Source organism: Ursus arctos, unplaced genomic scaffold, assembly GCF_023065955.2.
Source record: "Ursus arctos isolate Adak ecotype North America unplaced genomic scaffold, UrsArc2.0 scaffold_28, whole genome shotgun sequence".
NCBI classification, from domain to species: Eukaryota; Metazoa; Chordata; class Mammalia; order Carnivora; family Ursidae; genus Ursus; species Ursus arctos.
The window spans coordinates 3,714,745-3,734,473 of record NW_026622963.1 but is presented as its reverse complement, the minus strand read 5'-3'; the positions used below and the strand labels follow the sequence as shown (position 1 = coordinate 3,734,473).

Below are 19,729 nucleotides of genomic sequence, written 5' to 3'. Positions count from 1 at the left end.
TTTGATCAGTTGGTTGTTGCTCAATTCTGTCATTATCTACAGATGACTTTTAATATGAGAGGTGATTATATTTTAATATGTGTGATGTCATGTGGAATGGGTCTTCTGCAAGTAAGAGTGCATGGGTCTCTTAGGTCTTAGAATAAGCCGTCAGTGTCAGAGATTTGAAAATCTGAATCAAAGTGCAAAATCACGGAACTATTCCTCAGAGTAAAGGAGTCTTTAGGCACAAAATAGAGATTCTAGTTTAGGTAGGAGATATTACATCCCGTTTGCCCTCAACCAACTGCAGTAAGGATGAAGCAGCTGGACAGGAGCCATCAATATCATTGGCAACAGACTAAAAATAGGAACAAGTGTGTGTGTGTGTGTGTGTGTGTGTGTGTGTGTGTGTGTGTGTTTAAATCAGAACTCCTCCTGGGAAGAAACTACTATATGGAAGTAGAAGGATGCCATGGACTGAATTGTGTGTCCCCCCAAATTCGTATGTTGAAGCCCTAACCCCCATGTGACTGTATTGGAAATAGGACCTTTAAGGAGGTGGTTAAGGTTAAGTGAGGTCATAAGGATGGGGCCCTGTTCCAATAGAACTGGTGTCCTTCTAAGAGAGCTTACAGAGACGCCAGAGATCTCTCTCTCTCCCTCTGCCATGTTGGGGTACAGGGAGAAAGTGGGCATCTGCAAGCTACAAAGAGTGCTCTCACCAGAAACCAAATTGCCCGGGTACCTTTCCCTTGGACTTCGCAGCCTCTGGAATGGCGAGAGAGAAATTTCAGTTGTTTAAGCCACCCAGTCTGTGGTGTTTTGTTACGGCTGCTCAAGCAGACTGAGGCAGAGGATATTCATTGATATGCAGCTTTGAGTGGGGTCGGGAACTCAGGACATGCTTCAGGAGCAAGAGATGGTCCCCTAGATGTCCCCTAAGTCTGGTGAGCTGCAGGGCTTTTGCTTTACCAAGGTGGGTGTGCAGGTTTGGGACCAAGCTGAACTTCCAGGACCAAGGGCCACCCCGCTGTGGAGCTTCCCCAGGCAGCACTCAGCCTTCCTCTAAATGCAGGTTAAACTAATGTTTAAAGAATATCTGTCTGAAGGGACACTGAATTACTAGCTGCCTAGATCACCCCACCTTGGCCAACCATCCTCTTCGTACCTTGATGTCATAGCCGATGCCATGGGCCTTGCACATTTGGAGGAGAACGTAGTGGAAAACCAGCGAGAGATTGTCGTGCTTCAGCTGGGTAGTCATCACTGCATAGCGAATGGTCGCCGGCGACTGGAAAAGACCACAACGGCATGTAAGACTCTTTAGAAAATATTTACGTAAACTCTTAACTTTAGAATAGTCATAGGTTGACAGAGAAGTTGTGAAGATAATACAGAGGGTTCCTGCTCCCCTCTTGTTAACATTGTGGTACGTTTATCCCAGGAGGAAACAGATTGCCTCATTACTGTTAACTGAAGTCTGTTCTTTATTTGGATTTCATTAGTTTGTCCTAAATCCCTTTTTCTTTCTTTTTTTTTTTAAGATTTTATTTATTTATTTGACAGAGACAGAGACAGCCAGCGAGAGAGGGAACACAAGCAGGGGGAGTGGGAGAGGAAGAAGCAGGTTCCCAGCGGAGGAGCCTGATGTGGGGCTCGATCCCACAACGCCGGGATCACACCCTGAGCCGAAGGCAGATGCTTAACCGCTGTGCCACCCAGGCGCCCCCTAAATCCCTTTTTCTGTTCCACGATCCCATCCAGGATACCGCAGTGTATTTACTTGTCACGTCTCCTTCGGTTCTTTTGGGTTGCAATGATTTCTCAGACTTTCCTTGTTTTTGATGATCTTGACAGGTTTGAGGAGTACGGATCAGGGATTTTGTAGAAGGGCCTCTGGTGGTATTGTCTGATGTTCTTCTCCTGATTGGACTGGAGTAATGTGTTTTTTGAGAGGAGGACCGCCATAGGATCACTTCGTATCAAGGGCACATGTATCAACAGGACTTACCGTTGACGATGCCAATTTCGATCTCATCAAGGTAGTTTTTGCCAGTTTTCTCACTATACAGTTACTTTGACCTGTTTCTGTACTATACTCTTTGGAAACAAGTCACTAAGGGTAGTCTGCCTTCTTGAGAGGACCAATGTTAGAATTTTGATTGCAGTTGCTTTCTTTGTTTGAGAAGGTTCTATTCCTTATCTTGCTTGCCTATCAGTGGGAGCTATCCCAAAGACACGGGTTATGTTAGGCCTGAAGTATTTCAATTATAGTATTTCCTAAAAACATTTAAAGTTGAGTACGTACAAAAGAACATATAGGATCCTGACAATTCTGTAGCATGTCCTTTGTGAGATGTGATATTTGTCTTTGAAAATCAGCTATGTGTATCCTTAGAGAACTGGAAATTTGGAGAACAGCATGTAGGGCCGTGGCCAACCTTAGGGCATAGAACGTGAACGTGGCTGGCACAGATTTTGAACTTTGGGGGCCCTTGGGTGGGGAGGCAACCAGGTGCTTGCCCTTGTATGGTGACGGAACAGGAGAAGGAAAAGGAGGTGCTGTTGGTCCACAGCTGGCTATAAGGAACATAATGACCTGACACTGTCGGTTGTGAAAGGTCCAGGCTTGCCCTCTCTATCTCTGAGATAATGCAGGGGGACTGGAGCTGACTGAGTGCCCAGCAGAGGATGAACATGTTTTCCCTGCCCATATAACACAGACGCAACACACGTTCTTTCTCTCTCAGATTTCCCGTTCACCTTCTGTGACACATTTCCGCACGTATATTGTCTTTTCCCTGGACACTTACAGAAAATACTGTATCTGATGGTCATGTTTTCAGTACTGTTAAGCCTGTTCTTCCCACGTATAGGCAGAGTCCACATCTATGAAAATGTTAGGCTCCCACAGACGAATGCATCTTGAGTTGTACATCTCCATTAGTACTGTTCGATTTGTAGCCACAGAGCATTTTATTTTCGCCAAAGAAAATCTACTGGACCCTCACAAGCCTCACAACTGTACTTTGTTACCACTCTGACCTATCATGGATTGTTCCCCCGGCTGCCTCCCTGACATGACGCGAGTTCTCTGAAGAAGGCAGACACTGTTTGGTTTCCGAATCCCCAGGCTGGATGTGATTCCAGCACAGGACATGCATTCAGTGTTTCCTGAGTGAAGGACAGAATGGCTGCATGGAATAGGGTACGTCTATAGCACTTCCCTCTGACCGAAGAGACTCTTCCAGTGTGATTCAGGGGACATCCAGTCAGTGAGTGCTTTGGGGCAGAAGCAGACCCTAGAGAATGACCGGAAATCCCCAGAGAATGACAGCTCAGGGCACTCGTTCCAGGCCTGGCCCTGGTAGACTATCTTTTGGAGGACCGTGGAGCTCTGGTGGACGTGGTAAAGTGATTGGTGGGGTAATAAGAATGGGCTCAGAGAAGTGCCAGCTCAGCGGCTCAGGCGGTCTGGAAGAGTGTGACCACCAGGCTTACTCACCCTCTCACAACAGGCTGGGCCGTGTTCCTGCCTTCACGATGAAGGCCCAGAAGCCTGAGCTTTTGCATATGGAAGTGAACTGTAAATACTCTGGAATTCCATTGTGGTTACTGAGCATGTAATTGCGTGGTGATTACCATGAATTCGCAAGATAATTCCAAGGTTATTTTTGTCTTTTAAACTTGTCTTATGCTGCCATAGGATATAAACTAGCAAGCCCAAGCCTAGGCCCCGGTCAGTGAGGGAGAGAGATAGGCAGGTGCCTGCAGCCGGAATCAGCTCATCACTATGGATCTTGGCTCCAAAGCAGGGCAGAGAGCTCGCTGTCTAGTACTGCTGGACGACAAGTAAGGACAGGCTATCCCAAGGTTTCCTCCTCTCGAGAGACGCGCTGCAGTTCCCCCTCCTCCCAGACCAGGGGTTAGGATTCATAAAGAGTCTGAAAGAAAAGCCAGAATATTGGGTCTAGGTCTCCAAGCTGTGTCTTTCCCATCACCGTCGCTGTCCTACTCCAGAGCTTTATGGCCTGGACAGCTGCTTCTGCTTCCTACTTGGGAGGTGGGGATGCAAGCAGAATTCTGTGGTGGAAAAGTTATATGGAGTCAGAAAGACGGAAAACCTGACCGACCTTGAACGTGTCATTTAACTGCTCTGACTTTTAGTGATTAAATAAGTGCCTAGCACAGTGCCTGGCCACTGATAAATGGCAGCTACAAACATTGTTCCTCTTCCTTTGAAAGCATCTGCAGGGCTCGGAGCATTTTGGACCTCCACTAAATGTAATTTCCCAGCTGTTCCCTGCTGGTACCTGGGATTCCAAGCATTACCGCAAGATTGTTTCTCAGACCCGTGTTGGTCAGGGCTCAGAACTCTTGAGTGTCTCCTCCTTGCCTTCAAGATGAAATCCAGACACCTGGCTTGGCTTGCAGACTCTCCTGCACTGGCTCGGGGGATTGCTGCAACCACTTCTTCCACTTCCCTTCCCCGATTCTCTGCCCCAGCCCACCTGGTTCACTGCTAGCCCCTCACAGACCATGGGCTCTCTTCAGCCTTATCTCTTCTGCTGGGGCAGTCTCCTTTCCCTTGCCACTTAGTGACTGTCCTAATCTATAAGGCCAGGCCAGGTTCCTTCTTTCTAGTAGAGTGTCCCCTGTCCCTGCCAGTCCCAGTCCACAGTCCTTTCTCCTAAGAACTCCAGCAGCAGATTGAGGGGCTCTCACTCAATGGCACTGAAATGCAGCCTTGTGGTTTTCCTTGTGTAGGTGCTGTCTACTTTAGATTTCTTTTCAAGTCTTCGAGGACAGGGACTTTGTCAAATGTCTTTGTATCCCTGATGCATGGTACAATTCCTGGCTTATGTTAAGTGGTTAGTAAATGTGTTACAATAATACCAACATATGTGAACATATGTGATACACCTCCTCTTTTTAGACTTAACCAACTCCACAGTTTCTACAGGAAAAACTGTTGATGGTCTAGGGTTGTCTTTTATTCAGCCTGATAACACAGGTGTGACAGTGTTGTGGTGAGGATTAGATGAGTATCTAAAGACCTTAGAACAGTTTCTGGCACAGAGAAAACAGTCAAAAAATGTTAGTGCTTATTATCATTTGTTAAAATAATTTCACAAATAAGGTAAGTTATTTAAAATAAAAACCAACCAGCCAACAAATTTTTTCATTAGAAAGGGCCTTGAATCAGAATGCTTGAGCCTAATATAATAAAAAAATATTATAAAAAAAAGAATGCTTGAGCCTTGCTACTTATTTAACTATATGACCTTGGGCAGCTCACTCAACTTGCATAGCCTCAGTTTCCTAATCTGTAAAATGGGTATGCTAATCCCTGTCTTATCTATCCCTTGGGGTCATCATGGGGATCAAATAAGCTCATGCCAATTTAAAGGATAAAGCATTATGCAAATAGAAAACATTTTTTAAAAGGTTGACTTGTGTAATCAACTCTCTTCTGATGCTGTAAAATCCATTTAGGTTTGCCAAGGAAATCACAACAACCTAAATGGATTTTACAGCAAGAGAAGACTCCTCCGTGACCACCTGGCCCATTCAGTGCTGTGTCTTGGCCTAGCTCAGAGCAGATTAGAAGCCAGTGGATAATGGCAGTATGCCTGGAAACAACCTCAGCACAGAGGGATATGAAGCCTCCTTTGGAAGAAGACTTTCTCTATAGCCTCAACCAGAGACTTCTTTAGGGATGAACTTAAGCTGTACTCTGGGGCCAACTCCCTGGCTCTCAGCCAGTGCCAGGCAGGTTGCTCCTAACAGTGGTCAGACACACGGGCTTTAAAGTCTGGCGGCCTGCGCTTACATTCTGGCTTCCACTCTTGCTTGCTGAGTGACCTTCCACAAGTTGCTTGACATTTCTTAGCCTCAGTCTTCTTATCTAAAAATGAGCATAACAGCCTGGATGACTCCGTCGGTTAAGTGTCTGACTCTTGATTTCGGCTCAGGTCTTGATCTCAGGGTTATGGGATCGAGCCCTGCATTAGGCTCCATGTTGGGTGTGGAGCCTGCTTAAGATTTTCTCTCTCCTTCTGCCCCTCCCCCTGCATGTGCTCTCTCTTTAAAAAAAAGTGAGCATAATAGCAGCACCTGCCTAATATATTGGGCTGTGTAAAGATTCATATAAAGCATTTAATTATAGTACATGCTGTGGAGTAAAGACTTAGTACATTTTGGATGTTATTATATGTATTATGGTTATTTGTTGGTGTATCCGTGTCTTTTGATAAACTTGGAGCTCTTTGCTGCTTATCCTTACATCCTTTGTGCTGAGGACAGGCGAGCACCTGACCACTGTAGGTGTTGAGTGAGTCTGCTGCATTTACTTCTAGCTGGTGCCTGTCTAAAGTAGTAACCGATAGCTAAGATGATGGCTGACGAGGACTTAGGATCTGACTTCTCATAACAATATTACCTCTTTCTAAAAGATTTTTCAGGAAGAAGACCTTTTAATGAAAGGCTGTGGTATGGAGGAATGGGCCCTTCCTGGGTCCCCTTACAGGAACAGTGAGATGCCCCCCTCAACACCCCTCTGTACATGAGGCTGCCTGGGCTAGGCTTGGTTTAGAGAGAGCCTCATTTAACAGGCCCCATAAAATCAAATCCTTGGAGAAACCTTGGCGGTCCCTTAGCCCTCCTTTATTTTGCAAACGAGGAAACTGAGGCAGAGAGCGGTCAGAATTCATGATCCGTAACTTTCAGACCAGGGTTCCTCACTCCAAATTCCCATTGGCTGCATTTGGAATGTGTAGACATTTCAGAGGCTAGACTTTTCTAGTGAAATGGGGGAAACATAGAAGAGAAAATATTATCGGTAGAAGTCTAGTCTTATTAAACTACCTTTCTAAATCACAATCTAACAAGAATGCTTCAAGCCAAATAAAGGAAGCTCGAAATACTCCTTTTCACTGGAGAATATAATTTTGCTTCAGCCACAATTTAAATTGATTTAGTTCTGAGCACCAGCACTTGAAGTGTGGAACGTATTCTATTTTCGCCATGATACTTGTTTTGACAGTGATGCATTTCAGTTGACATAGTTGAAATCCTTATGTAATAAATCTCTGCCTGAAAATTAATCATGTTTATAATATTCTGAGAATTAATAACACCCATTGCTCAAATCATTAACTTAAAAAAGGAGCTTCCAAAATCTGTTCTCGGCAGTGAGGGACCACAAATAAATGAATGTTTGATAAAATAATCCAAGTAGCAGTTTAACAAGCGTAAACTTGAATGTGGTCGCAATAACACAGAACTATTGTTTAAAGGTTGGCAGAGGCTGATGAGGTTCTTATTTCAGTTACAAGGCAGGCACCCACATGCATAATGAACTGCGCTCTGAATTATTAATGTGTTGCTTATTTAGCCTCATCTGTCTGGAAGATAATGTATCCTAACTCTAATGAGTGATTGGTTTTGTACATAATTACAGTAGCAGCAGTAGCGGGGAAATGTGTGCCTTCAAAGAAGGAGTTCTAAAAATAAAGTCATCACATAAACTCCGTTGTCGTGGCATTCTATCAAAATCAAACCCGAAGCATTTGAGAATTCATAATAAATTACAGGAGACAGAATCATTATTAACATCATAATTTAACACAAAAGGTTTTACTTAATCATTCATTACAGATCATGTGCTGTTAAAATGCTTATAAATGACTTGGGTTGTTTTAAGATGTTGGCAAATATGGTCCCTCATGGCCACTGACCCACCTGTGGTGCGGAGGGTCCACGGAGAGAGAGGAGGAGTAAAAACAATTGGAAAAGGTAGTGTTTTTTCCACATTCTGACAGAATGTTAATTAAAAGTTTAAAATGTCGTTAGGTAGCTCCTTTTCTTTTCTGCCTGGGACTCATTCGACCTGGTTTCTGACCTCAGGTGGTTAGTTGTGGAGGACGCTGGAGCAGAAGCCCATGCACCTGGCCCGACTGGCTCTAGATGACAGTTCTTTGCCACCTGTTTCTAATTTGGGACAAGGGTTCTTTGTAGAGCCCAGAAGAGTCTTTGCTTCACCCTGCATAGCAGATTATTTAAAGGAATAGGCTCAAAGCAGAAGTATTTTGTAGGCATTAGTCCTGAATGCGCCCTCTTTATCGTTGCGTCCGTCGGTGCCTTTCCTTTTTCTTCCGTCTTCAAAGGGGGCTGTCAGCTGACTGATTATAAACCTGATGGCATCACAGCCTATTCACACTTGTTCAGGAGGCTTCAGTTTGGTTGTAAATTGCATCGTGTGTGCAAGTGTGGATGCTTCTTTTAAGAATAGCCTATCCCGTGTGTACGCGTGCGTGGCTCCCACGCATGCACATGTGCACAATGGCACCAGGGCGAGAACATCCATTTATCTTTCTAAAACTACAAGCACTTAAAATTTATCCGCACATCAGAAAAGCTGCGTAGCTTTTCTTTAGTGATTGTAGAGACATTTGAATTATTGAAGATCATAATGCTTCCCTCTTGAGTGCAGGCAATTCCTAGAAGTGTTCAAGACTCTTGATCACAGGAGAATTCCTGTATGTTGCCTGTAGCTAGGATTGAAACCTATAGGCGAGATGGGGAAAATGGGAGAGTGCTTCCAATTCAGAGTACAACTTCTGCTTACAGCCTTCTGAAGCAATATACTGAAATGTAGCAAATTGTCTTGGAAAGTCTTGAATTGAATACTAACTCAGTTTCCAGCTTCCTTTTAGAAATGGCATGGAGTTAGGTTTGTTAGGCCACAAGGTTCAAGTTTTACTGCTGTTCCTCTATCCAGCATTGAACTTAGGGTCCTGTAGGTCCCTTTAGTGAGGATGGGGGCCACAGGTGGAGTGGGACCTGGTTGATTCTCAGCGAGGTCCTGGGACCTAATTAAAAGGGACATGTTCTCCTCCCCAGTCCAACTCGCCTTCTTTCTCTCTTTTTAAAAATGATTTATTTTTTTATTTGAGAGAGAGAGAGAGAGAGACAGCATGTGAGCAGGGGGAGGGGCAGAGGGAGAGGGAGAGGGAGAATCTTAAGTAAGGCTCCAGTCCCATCACAGAGCCCAATGTGGGGCTCAATCTCACAACCATGACATAAGCGGAAATCAAGAGTCTGACGCTTAACTGAGCCATCCATTTATTTATTTGAGAGAGAGAGCATGCAAGCAGGGGGGGCGGGCAAAGGAAGAGGGACCAACTCTGCTTTTCTATAAGCAAAGAGATCAAGGGGATTCCAAGAGGCTCAGCAGAAAGGCAGGAGATACTGCTCTGAAAAAGTATCTCTAGGGCACTAGCGTGGGTCCTATTAACCACTGAAATTCCCCTTTTATCTTTTTGATGTAATAGCATCTCAAGTGGATGTTCATTTCTAAAAGGGTATGAAGACCATTGTAGGAGACGCAGAAGAAACCCTCTGGCAACAGTCAGAGCAGAGCCTCTTTCTGCTTCCATATTCCGTGTACATGAAGTGCCATCTGGTCCACTTGACCCTTGTTCTTCCTTCCCAAAACCAACCTAGCCCACTGTCTCCATGGAGATTTGTACTTTGTTGCCCTGGGTTCTAAGGTTGGTAAACCTCAACCAGCCCCAAGACTGCTAGCTCCAGCCACCCTAACAATGGGGCTAGTGATGAGATGGGAGGTTGGGGCCGTAGAAAGAGGCAGATGATGAAGACCCTCCTTAACCCAGCTGGGACGTTGGGATTTTCCTGAAGATGACAGGAATCATTTCAACCTCATAAGTAGGGGAGCAACATGCTCAGATTTGCTTTTCACCTTGACCATCTTGACTGTATGTATGGTTAGGCTGAGGGGAGGACAGGAGGCAGGGAATCTTAGTGAGGAGCAAAGCTAAGGCAGTATCTCTGTGGGGGGAGAGGAGGGATCAGCGTCGAGGCTAGCATCAACATGAGCTGGTGTTGACTGGATGTGGGGGTGGAGGTGTCCCATCAGCCTCTGGCAGGACCCACCACGAAGGAGTACAGGGGGAGGAGAGATGATGAATGCAGTTTGAGACAGCTTGACCCTGAGGACTCTAGAGAAGTTCTGTCGAATGGTGGATCTGGGAGTCTGGAGCTCAAAAACAAGATTGGAGCTAGAAAAATATGGGTTTTGTCAGAAGTTGCTGGTAGTTGAAGAACTTGTCCAGGGCTGCAAGATGAGAAGAGATGAAGGGAAATGTCCCCACAGACCCACCCTTGGAACAACCCATGTTCTTTCATCCCTCCAATATGGCGCCTTCCCTTTCTGGAATGCTCTCTCCCCTTTCCTCTGGCCAATACACTCGTACTCCAGAAGCCTGTTTTGGAGAGGCTAAGTGACTTGCCTGAGGTTCTTTCTTCTCTCTATACCCAAAGAGCTGGGCACATAGCCAGAGCTCAGGAAGCGGTTGCGTGTTGCTGAACACCATGGGGAATCAGGAAGCATCTGTTGCTTACCGGCACTGAGAGGGCATTGAGGCAGCTCATTTTCTTCTCTTTCTTGGGAACAAAGCAGGGCACTTTCAGGGTGCTCAGACTGCAATCCAGATGGCCGTTGGTCAGGTATAAGGTGAGCTGAGTCAGGGCCAGCTGGTCACTGTAGGAGAGGCTGAGGCCTGTTGCCCATACCTGATTAAAACAGGAGCCGCAGAAGTGAAGGTGAGATCAATGACCTGGAAAGAAAGCCCCAACCAGCCCTGACCAGCCAAAACCATGTCAGACCCAATCAGACTAGTGTATATGTGACCAAGTGGAGTAGATGTTTTTGCTTCTCTTTCTACTTCCTTCAACTGAAGGACGGAGCCTCCAATCTGATTCTAATCAGGGGATTGAACATTCTTGAGGGAAGTTAAAAAAATTCGAACACCTGGCCAAGGTAATCTGTTGGAGGTGCCCCGTTCCAAAAGGCTCATGGGGACTTTGACTCTCCCACCTGTGGTTTGCCATTTCTAGGAGAAGGAAGATGACACTGGTCTTGACCCAGCCAGTCCTTACCCTGTACGAGTTCCCCAGTTGTGCAGTGTTTTCTCTTGAGAAAAATGAGACTGGACAGGAGCTTCGGAGGATGGGGAACTAAAGAGGAGCAGACAGAGGGGGAAAGAGGGAGGGAATAGGAGAAAGGGGCAGTTTGCTCTGATTTCAGAAGAAGCAGTGCCAGGAAATCTCACTATGAAACTTCAGGGAAACTCATGATTGGCCTGTAAGTCTTAGAGCTACCCCCATTTGTTACCAGTGTGGGAAAGTCATTTTGCCACCCCACGGTGCCACGGTATCCTCAATGGGGAAACGAGAACTGTGAGAATGCCCAGCCTGGCTGAACAGCAGGGCTACTAGAAGAATACTGTGATGTAAGAAAAATTAAAGGCTTTGAGAAATAGACATATGTGAGGAATAGGTTGCTGTAAGCCACTCCCTAAGTAAGTCCATTAATTCCTTTGACAGACATTTACTGAGCATCTACTATAAACCGGAGATGGCAGAAGTGGGTCATGTGCTACCTCTCCCCTCTCCTGAGGCAGACCATCGTTCTTAATTGCCCGGCACCACCCACCCCCACACCGAATACAGAAGCACCCCCAGAATCCTCCACCGTTCAATGCTCAAGGCTAGTGAAGGCAAGTTCAAGGTGATTGTGATAGTTACTGGGGAGTCAAAGGGAGACGGGCGCAGGTCCTGCCGTCAAGGAGGGGGAAGACAGACACTTACGTATTCAGTCATTTACAACACAGTGTAATACGTGATAGAATAAAGGGAGGGAAGAAAGTACTGCTGAAGCAGAAAGGACAAACTGAGTTTGTCTAGCACAGTCCAGGCTGCATCCTGGAGAAGGTGACATCTAAGCTTTGACAAGCAACACAAATACGACCGGCTCCCGTGTATCAAGTACCTACCAAGGGCCAGTGCTTCTAAACGTCTCAGGTCTTTATAATAACCTAAAAAATAACAGTCCCATGTCACAGATGAAAAACACAGGTTCAGAGAGATACCTAAGTCCACACAGCCAGGCAGTGGCAGTCCTGGGATTTGAATCCAGTTCTTTCTGGCCCCAAGTCCATCCTTTTCCCATTCCCTGCTGGCAGAGACGGCGCCAGTCTGAGCCCAGCCATTCCTCAGCTGTACTAGTTTCCCAGTCACATTAAAAGCTAAAGCTGCAGCGGGTGAAAACATGCCCTTGTTTACTATAATCCGTGCCATGAAAGTGTCTTGTGGAGAAAACATGAAGTATTGTATTTCTGGAGTATGCTGTAATTAGCAGTAACGCATTTTCACTGTAGGAAGTTGGAAACAACCACATTTTCATGAAGACTTGATTAAACATATTTTCCTCTTAGAAGGCCTCCATGTGCCCCACATACCAACTCTATATGTTAAAATACATAGTACATCTGCCCTAGAGTGGACTCCTCTCAAACAAATCTAGCAGTGAGTGACTTGAGTAAGCATTGAATGTAAATGGCATCATTATAAGGATATTAAGAGGTCAAGCTGTCAAGGCCCCTTGCTAAACTGAAGCTAATTTCAGGAGTCATATTCGCGCAGTAATGCCCTTTTATAATAGCGAATAAATCACATTTGCAACAATTGTTAAAAACTAACTGCCAAGTATCTGTTGCAGTTGTAAATATCCTATTTGTCAACTTAAATATTTCCTGCTCTACGGCATGAAATGCAGATCAGATGGGGACAGCTACTTTTTCTTAATAGGAGAAAGGGAACTGGTTTTTCTTGCATGTCAGGCATTTTTTGTTTCAGAGCTTCTTTTTTGATGTTTTCATGTCCTTGATGAAAAGAAAATGTATGTAACAAACGTTATTAATATTTATGTTAATAACATTAATGTTTTGGTGATAAGGATTTTTATAAAACTTAACTCCAGTATAGTTCACGTAGTGTCATATTAGTTTCAGGTGTACAATATAGTGATTCAGTGCTTCCGTTCATCACCTGGTGCTCATCATGACAAGGGCACTTGTGGTGATCAGGGTTTTAATGGGAAGGCAGCACAGTGTAGGGGAAGAGTGAGAACCAAGGAGTCAGCCTAACTCTGACCCTCACAAATAGTGTAAATTTGACCAAGTTATCTAAATTCCCTCAATCTCAGTATCCTGGAGTGCGAAAGGAGCAAACGATAATACCACACAAGGCTTCGGAAAACAAAATACATGCACCTAATATTGCGTTACAGATGATAAAGTTCAATACAGACGTCATTTTTGATTATTAAGCATTTCCTTGAAGAGTAGGATCTTAGGAGACACATTTTCGGTTGCCTGTGTGGCTATTAGATTGCCCCATTTAATAACTGTTTTCCCCATTCATAATCGTTGTGCTCCACCTCACAACAGCTCAGTCCAGTGGGTGGTTAGATTTGGGCAAGGTTGGTATTTCCCTGTCTCCATTTGACCAGTGGAGATACTGAGATCAAAAAGTGACTTCATGGTTTGCTTAAGATCCTAGAGCATGGGCCAGAACTCTGTTCTTTCTAGAGCCCCAGTACTTCTGCTTCCCTAGACTACCCTAAGCCCTTGGTTCACAAAAGAAATAGTAGAACAAATTTTGTTAAGCCTTTTCCTCAACAGCAGGCTTGCCTGAATTGCTCAGATAATTGTTCTGTTCTCCATCTGGTTTTTCCATTGAAGACACCGCCTGAGGCATGCTTGTTTTGCTATAGGGGTTCCTGTCTCCCCCTCTAGACTGTCAGCCCTTTAGGGGAAGCTGCGGAGTCTTTGTCTCCCCTCAGCAGCCCGTGTCTGGGGCAGGGCTGGGCTCACAGCAGGGCACATCAGCATCTCTGAGCACAACGCCACTCCAACCTTTAAGGAACAGGACCTAGGTGGGTCTCTAGAAACTGGTTTCAGATTCCAATGTAGGAGATACGCACTGAGCATCTCCTCTGTGCCAGCCTCATGCTTTCCCACTTAACCTCATTTAATCCTATCCTTGATTTTGGATTTTGCTGTTAACTTTAGAACCTAATCTCTGTCTGCACTCGATACTCCCTCACAATTTAGATGAGCAATGATGGCGGCCTGTACGAAGGCACTGTGAGTGGGGGGCGGAGAGAAGTGGATGGATTTTTAAATGTTAAGAAGTGCCTTTGATGTGACTTGCAGGACTTCTAATGACCAGCTTGACAGGTTAATTGATTAGCTATGACGGTGAGGGGAAAAACATCACTGAAGGTTAGTGCTGGAAAGACCCTTAAAAATCATCTAATACAATCAGTTTACTTTATAAATGGAGCGAAGTGGTTTGCCCTCAGTTACAGAGCAGGGTATCAAAGGTGTGGGATGAGAAAACAAGATGTCTCAGCTCCCAGTCATAAATCACTAGTTGATGATTGTTTGACTTATTGCTGATGTAAAAATCATTTTGTTAAAAATGACTAGAATGCTAGAGACATTTGCATCAAGGCCTTAAAAAGAATACATAACATGAAGATACTCATCTCAGAATTACTTGTAAGATTGAAAAATTGCAGCTGTCCAACATTTGGGTATTGCTTAAAAAGATTCTGACACGTTCAAGTGATGGGGCAGTCTATGATATCATCACAAAAGATAACAATTGTGAGTAACTTTTGATGGTGTAGGAAGATACACAAAAATATCAAGAGAAGGATATAAAGTCATAAAGGCAACATGACTTCAGCTTTGCAAAAACAATATTACACATAGAGAAGACTAGATGAGACTATAACAAAATGTTAACAGCCAGTGGTTAATATTAGCAGAATATTAGCAATAAGTGCAATTATATCTAGACTTCCATGTATGTTCTGGAATGTACTATTTGCTATGGTAGCCACTAGCCACTTGTGGTTATTGAGCACTTAAAATGTGGCTGGTTCAGGGGCGTCTGGGTGGCTCAGTCAGTCAAGTGTCTGCCTTTGGCTCAGGTCGTGGTCTTCACCTTATCGGGCTCCCTGCTCAGTGGGGAGTCTGCTTCTCCCTCTCTCTCTGACCCTCCCCCTGCTCACACACTCTCTCTTGAATGCACGCGCGCGCGCTCTCTCTCTCTTGAATAAATAAAATCTTTTAGAAAAATGAGGCTGGTTTAAATGGAGATGTGCTCTAAATGTAAAATACCAGATTTTGAAGACTGAGGAGGTAAAAAGAACATGAAATATCTCCTTAGTAATATTCTATACTGATTATATTTTGAAATAATAATACTTTGGTTGTGTGGGGTTAAAAAAACACATTAAGACTATGTTTGCCTATTTTTTTGTTATATTTTTAAACAAAGCTACTAGAAAATGAAAAATTACACATGGCTTACATTCTAGTTCTATCGGATTGATTGCAAAAAAGCCCGTGGCAAGCTCAGCGAGAGACAGAGCCAGTAGAGGTGTGGTGGGGGATACTGCAGAGGCCCCAGCTCTCCGCTGCTCAGACAGGCCCTGCACTGTCCACGACTGCATTAGGAGACCTGGGACAAAGCGGGCAAAACACGGGGCAGAAGGCAATCCAGAAGCTATGACAACCTCATCGACCTTCAAACAAGCATGTGAGAAGCAGAAGACAGGAGCAGGCAGTGGCAAGCTTGCCCACAGTTGTCCCCTTCCCAGGTTCTGCATCCTGTTTGGGCCACAAGCTCTGGGATGAAAAGGTAATAGACTCCTGAGTGGGAGGTATGGAGGAGGGGCCCAGTCTTGAGTCCCTTTTGCCTTGGGTGCTCCAGGCAGGTGAAGGCTGCCTGCTGGCCCGGCTGTGTTGGCCTCTTTCCCGTGACAGGCCGGGTGGATGGGTGGCAGAGCCTGCGGGTGCTGGCACAGGTACTCAGGCCCACCTTTTGTGACTGTCTCCACTTAGAAATAAAGTTTTCGTAGCAAAGAGTTTGGTCCTGCCAACCCTCTCCTATGGGCTTCTGGGTAGGTATGGGACTGACAGACCAATTTATAGGTCAAACCACATTTGTGGAAAGATCGTAGAATTAGGGCTTGAAGGATTCACAGATGTTTTGCGCATTCATCTCGAGGTTTTCTCTTCTTTTTCTACATCGTCATCTTCTTTTATTGTAAGGAGAAGAAACTGACGTCCGGACAGACTACGTGGCTTGCTGAAAGCCCCGCCCTTGGTACCAGCATCTGAGGCACATATCCCTGATCCTTGGCAGGTTGCCTCTTTGGGCCACACTTTCCTCCACTAATCACTGGAGGGGTTGTCCTGACAGACCCTCCCTGACGCATCCAGCTGCATCTACAAGGCTGACAGGGAATTGTGAAGATTTCTCACCCCGTAGAGAATTTTTTAAAGGGCATATTCTCCAGCGAAGACAAGTGGGAGTTGAAGCACTGAGAATTCACCTACCACAGGGATGGTTTCAGCCTTTAGAGCAGAGTGCGGTACAAGCTTACCCTCCTCAGCAGCCTGTCTTGGCTAAGCCACAGGCGCACCACCTCCCATGTAGTCCCAACATGACAGGAAATCCGCCTTTGGGTTCTTTTAGAGTGAGACCAAGCCCTCTGTCAGACCCATGGGTCCCCAGAGCTATGGCTAAGCTAGAGAGGCCAGGCCACCTGCCCAGCCCCTCTATTTGCTGGTCAGCACAGGCATGGGTAAGCCAAGGTTCCCTTTGACCTTACTGTTTTGGCTAAATACAGAGCCAAGGCCTTTCCACTTAAGAGGCCAAAATCTATTGGTGTGACACGATTTAACTTATAATTTTAAAGGGTTACTCTGGTTGTAGTGGGGAAAAGAGACCACAAGGGATCAAGGATGGAAACAGAGAGGCCATTCAGGAGACCACTGCAATAAACTGGGTGAGAGACGGTGGTAGCTGGGCCAGCATGGTAACAGCAGAGGATGGGAGAAGTGGTCATATTCCAGATACACTTCAAAACTGCAACCTAAAGGGCTTTGTTGATGGGTTGGATGCAGGGTGTGAAAGAAAGAGGAGTCAAGGATATCTTCAAGACTTTTGCCCTGAGAAAATGAAAGGATGGAATTACTGTGTACTGAGTGGGGTATACTGCTAGAGGAATAGTTTCAAGGGTAAAATCAAGATTTCAGGTTTGGGCATGTTGAGTTTGAGATGCTTTTGTTGAATGATGTTCCATAGGTTGGGATGAGATCTCAGGTACCTTTTCTCCCTTCTCAGCTGTACAGTCAGGAGGATGTGCTTGTCCAGGGTATAGGGATAAAGCAGAATCAGTCCATGGTAGGGAGGCATCTTTTTCTCTGCCGTCACTTTTGGGCCTTGTTTGAGGAGAGGCAAGGTCTACAGACCTTAGTCTACATGACCTACAGGACCTGGAGCCTTCCCAGGGGACATGCTTCTCACCATGTTTAGGCCAAGATGAAATAAGGTTGAGAAGGATAGAGGCAGCTTGGTGGAGGAAAGAAGTGACTGTGCCTTGAGGGTAGTGGAGACTGGAGGGGCCAATGCCTTGAGGGTGGCAGGTGGCTTCGCTAGAATGGCAAGAGTTACAGGACCTCTCTGGGTGTGTTGGTCTGGCCCTTTGCTGTGTGACCTTAACTTTCTTCTTTCTGGGCCTCAGCTTCCTTGCATGTTATCACAGACCTATCTGCAATGGTCTCTATCTTTGAGGGGTATTGTGAGGATCCAGTGACTACAAGAGAAACTCTATGAGTCTACTACTGTGGGGTCGGGCAGACACAAATCGGTTTGGACCCTGACTTCTTCCTCGTGTCTCTGCCAGGAGCAGAGGCTGGGAGCAGGCATAAGAACTCGCTTGCTTGGCTCTTGACTTCAGCGTTTTTGCCTGCTCCTCAGAGATGGGGAACACTTTCACCTCTTCTCAGATGCTGTTGAAAACAGATTCTAGAATCCTGGCTCTCATACAGAGAATGTACTGCCTTAAGTAGCTCCTAAGTGATATCTCTTCCCATGTTGACCATCAGCAGACAGCACTGAGCTCCCTGTTGCGGTAAACAACATACAGGACACTTAATTTTAAAGAATTGGTACACACACTGTGAGAATTTTCAGTTGCTAAAATATGAATGTGATTATATTTGGTAAGAGTTGTTTGTAATGAATAGGAAGGCAGAGGGAACTGCAGCGTCTTGGCATGTTGCCACCTAGTGGCAGCTGCTGGGATGGCCCAGTCTCTTGGAGAGGCTAAGGGGAGCTGCTGTTGCCCCATATGGGGCAGTCAACTACCCTGGGGCCCTGATCAACAATTGAGACTCCTAGTATGCATCTTGGAGGCCTTCCCCTCTGTCCCTATTGGTCCTATTTACCCTTCTGGCCATGATTTAAACCACAGCTCGACGAGGCTTCTCCGAGCAACTACAGAATCCAATTTCGGTACCGCCCACCCTGGACACTGTGTTATATTGGGCCTTTGGAGTCTGCGAGGCCAGAGGCAGCAGAAAATCTGGGCCCTGGCACTTAGCGCTCAGGGCCCAGTAGTCCGTCATGCCTAGGGCCTCCACGATTTCCCAAGGACTTCAAAATGTTTAGATTCTGAAAAAAAAAGTGTCACTGGCTCCCGAATATAAAATGAAAACTACAAAGTAACAATAAATGTTTTTAAAACAGTGACGAAATTTGGCATGTTGGTTAAATGCAACATAATTCATACAGTTATATCTAAATCCTATTCCATAAGAGCGCACTTTAATACATTTACTGTGATATAGGGTGATGGGCTCTCTAAAACCAAAAAATACTCAGGGCCCAGAGAGGTCTGAAACAGTTCTGTCCTGCAGACCTAAAATGACCCCCAGCATTCCCACATCCCCATTCTATGGATGAGACTCGGGGGGGGGGGGTGAATGGACTGACTCAGGTCCCTCAGTTAGGGGAAGAGCTGGGACCAAAGCCCGGGTTTCCCGAGTCCCGTCCAGCTCTGTCCATGACACCTAGTCCCCAACGTTAATAGCCCAGTTGCTTTGCAGTGCCGGAAGCTTCTCTGTGACTTTGCAAGTTCTTCCAGGGTGTGCAGAAACTATGTTCAAAATTAATTTGGGGATCCAAAATGGAAAACATTTAAACCTGCACCATCAGCAGCTCTATTGATGTTTTTCACTGTTCTTAAAAAAACACAAGAATTTTAATATACTCTTGCCTTTTCTGCTTCCTTTTCCAAGTTACTTCCACTACTTCTATACATTTATGATCCTCCCTCGATTACTTTCAAGACTGATGGCCTAACTAATATTATTTGTATTAAGGTACAGAATTACTCATTTCTTTTTTTCTTTTTAAGTATTTCCTTACTTTTTTTTATTATGAATTTTTAGAAGGCCATTTTCTAATTTTGACATTAGGTACTAAACTATAATAAACACAAAAACCCAATTTTTATAACCTATTACAGGTTTCTAGGACTAGTAATTGTGTATGCTTCTTCCATGGCAATTCAATATAATAATCTCATACTGTAGATAGTTATTCTCCTCCTTTAATTTTCACACTATAAATGTCAGGGCTGGTGAATGATTTGCTTAGTTGAGAAGTATTCCTTTAAAGTTACTACAGATAACCTTCAAAAGGCTTTTGTGTGCGTTTTCAAGGCAGAAAGCTCTTGCTCGGTAGCTCCTACTGGGGAGGCTCCCTGTGCCCACCTGTGTGGACACAGAAGGCTGTGGTGCAAAGTGAGATGAGAATGGACACGCCATGCTGGGCCCGTCAGGGCAATGGTTGGCAGCAGAGTTCGCCTGTCCTTCCCAGTTTCCTCGATATTTGCAGTAAATTGGAATATTTTGTAAAGAACAGCGTCTGTTGCAGAATAGGTAGGCCTTGGACTTGGTCTAGTCCAGCCCCCTCCCACCCTAGGCTTGAGGCTGCAAGAGGGAAAGAGACCTGG

The 19,729-nt window shown here is 45.2% G+C and overlaps 1 protein-coding gene across 6 annotated transcripts in view; it reads right to left on the bottom strand.

Annotated features, from left to right (window-relative positions):
• The window catches only part of LOC113240896 (IQ domain-containing protein H), a 128,340-nt gene that overhangs the window by 16,677 nt on the left and 91,934 nt on the right, over positions 1–19,729 (bottom strand). For 3 of the 6 annotated variants that reach the window (XM_026478375.4, XM_026478376.4, XM_026478377.3), the window contains one exon: positions 10,408–10,578. The exons of 1 other annotated variant lie outside the window; for it this stretch is intronic. In XM_026478375.4, coding sequence (XP_026334160.3) covers positions 10,408–10,578 — 171 coding nt within the window. Of the gene's footprint in view, positions 1–1,150; positions 1,274–10,407; positions 10,579–19,729 lie in introns of all 6 variants that reach the window. 2 more of the 6 variants (XM_026478374.4, XM_026478378.3) reach the window with 1 other exon arrangement.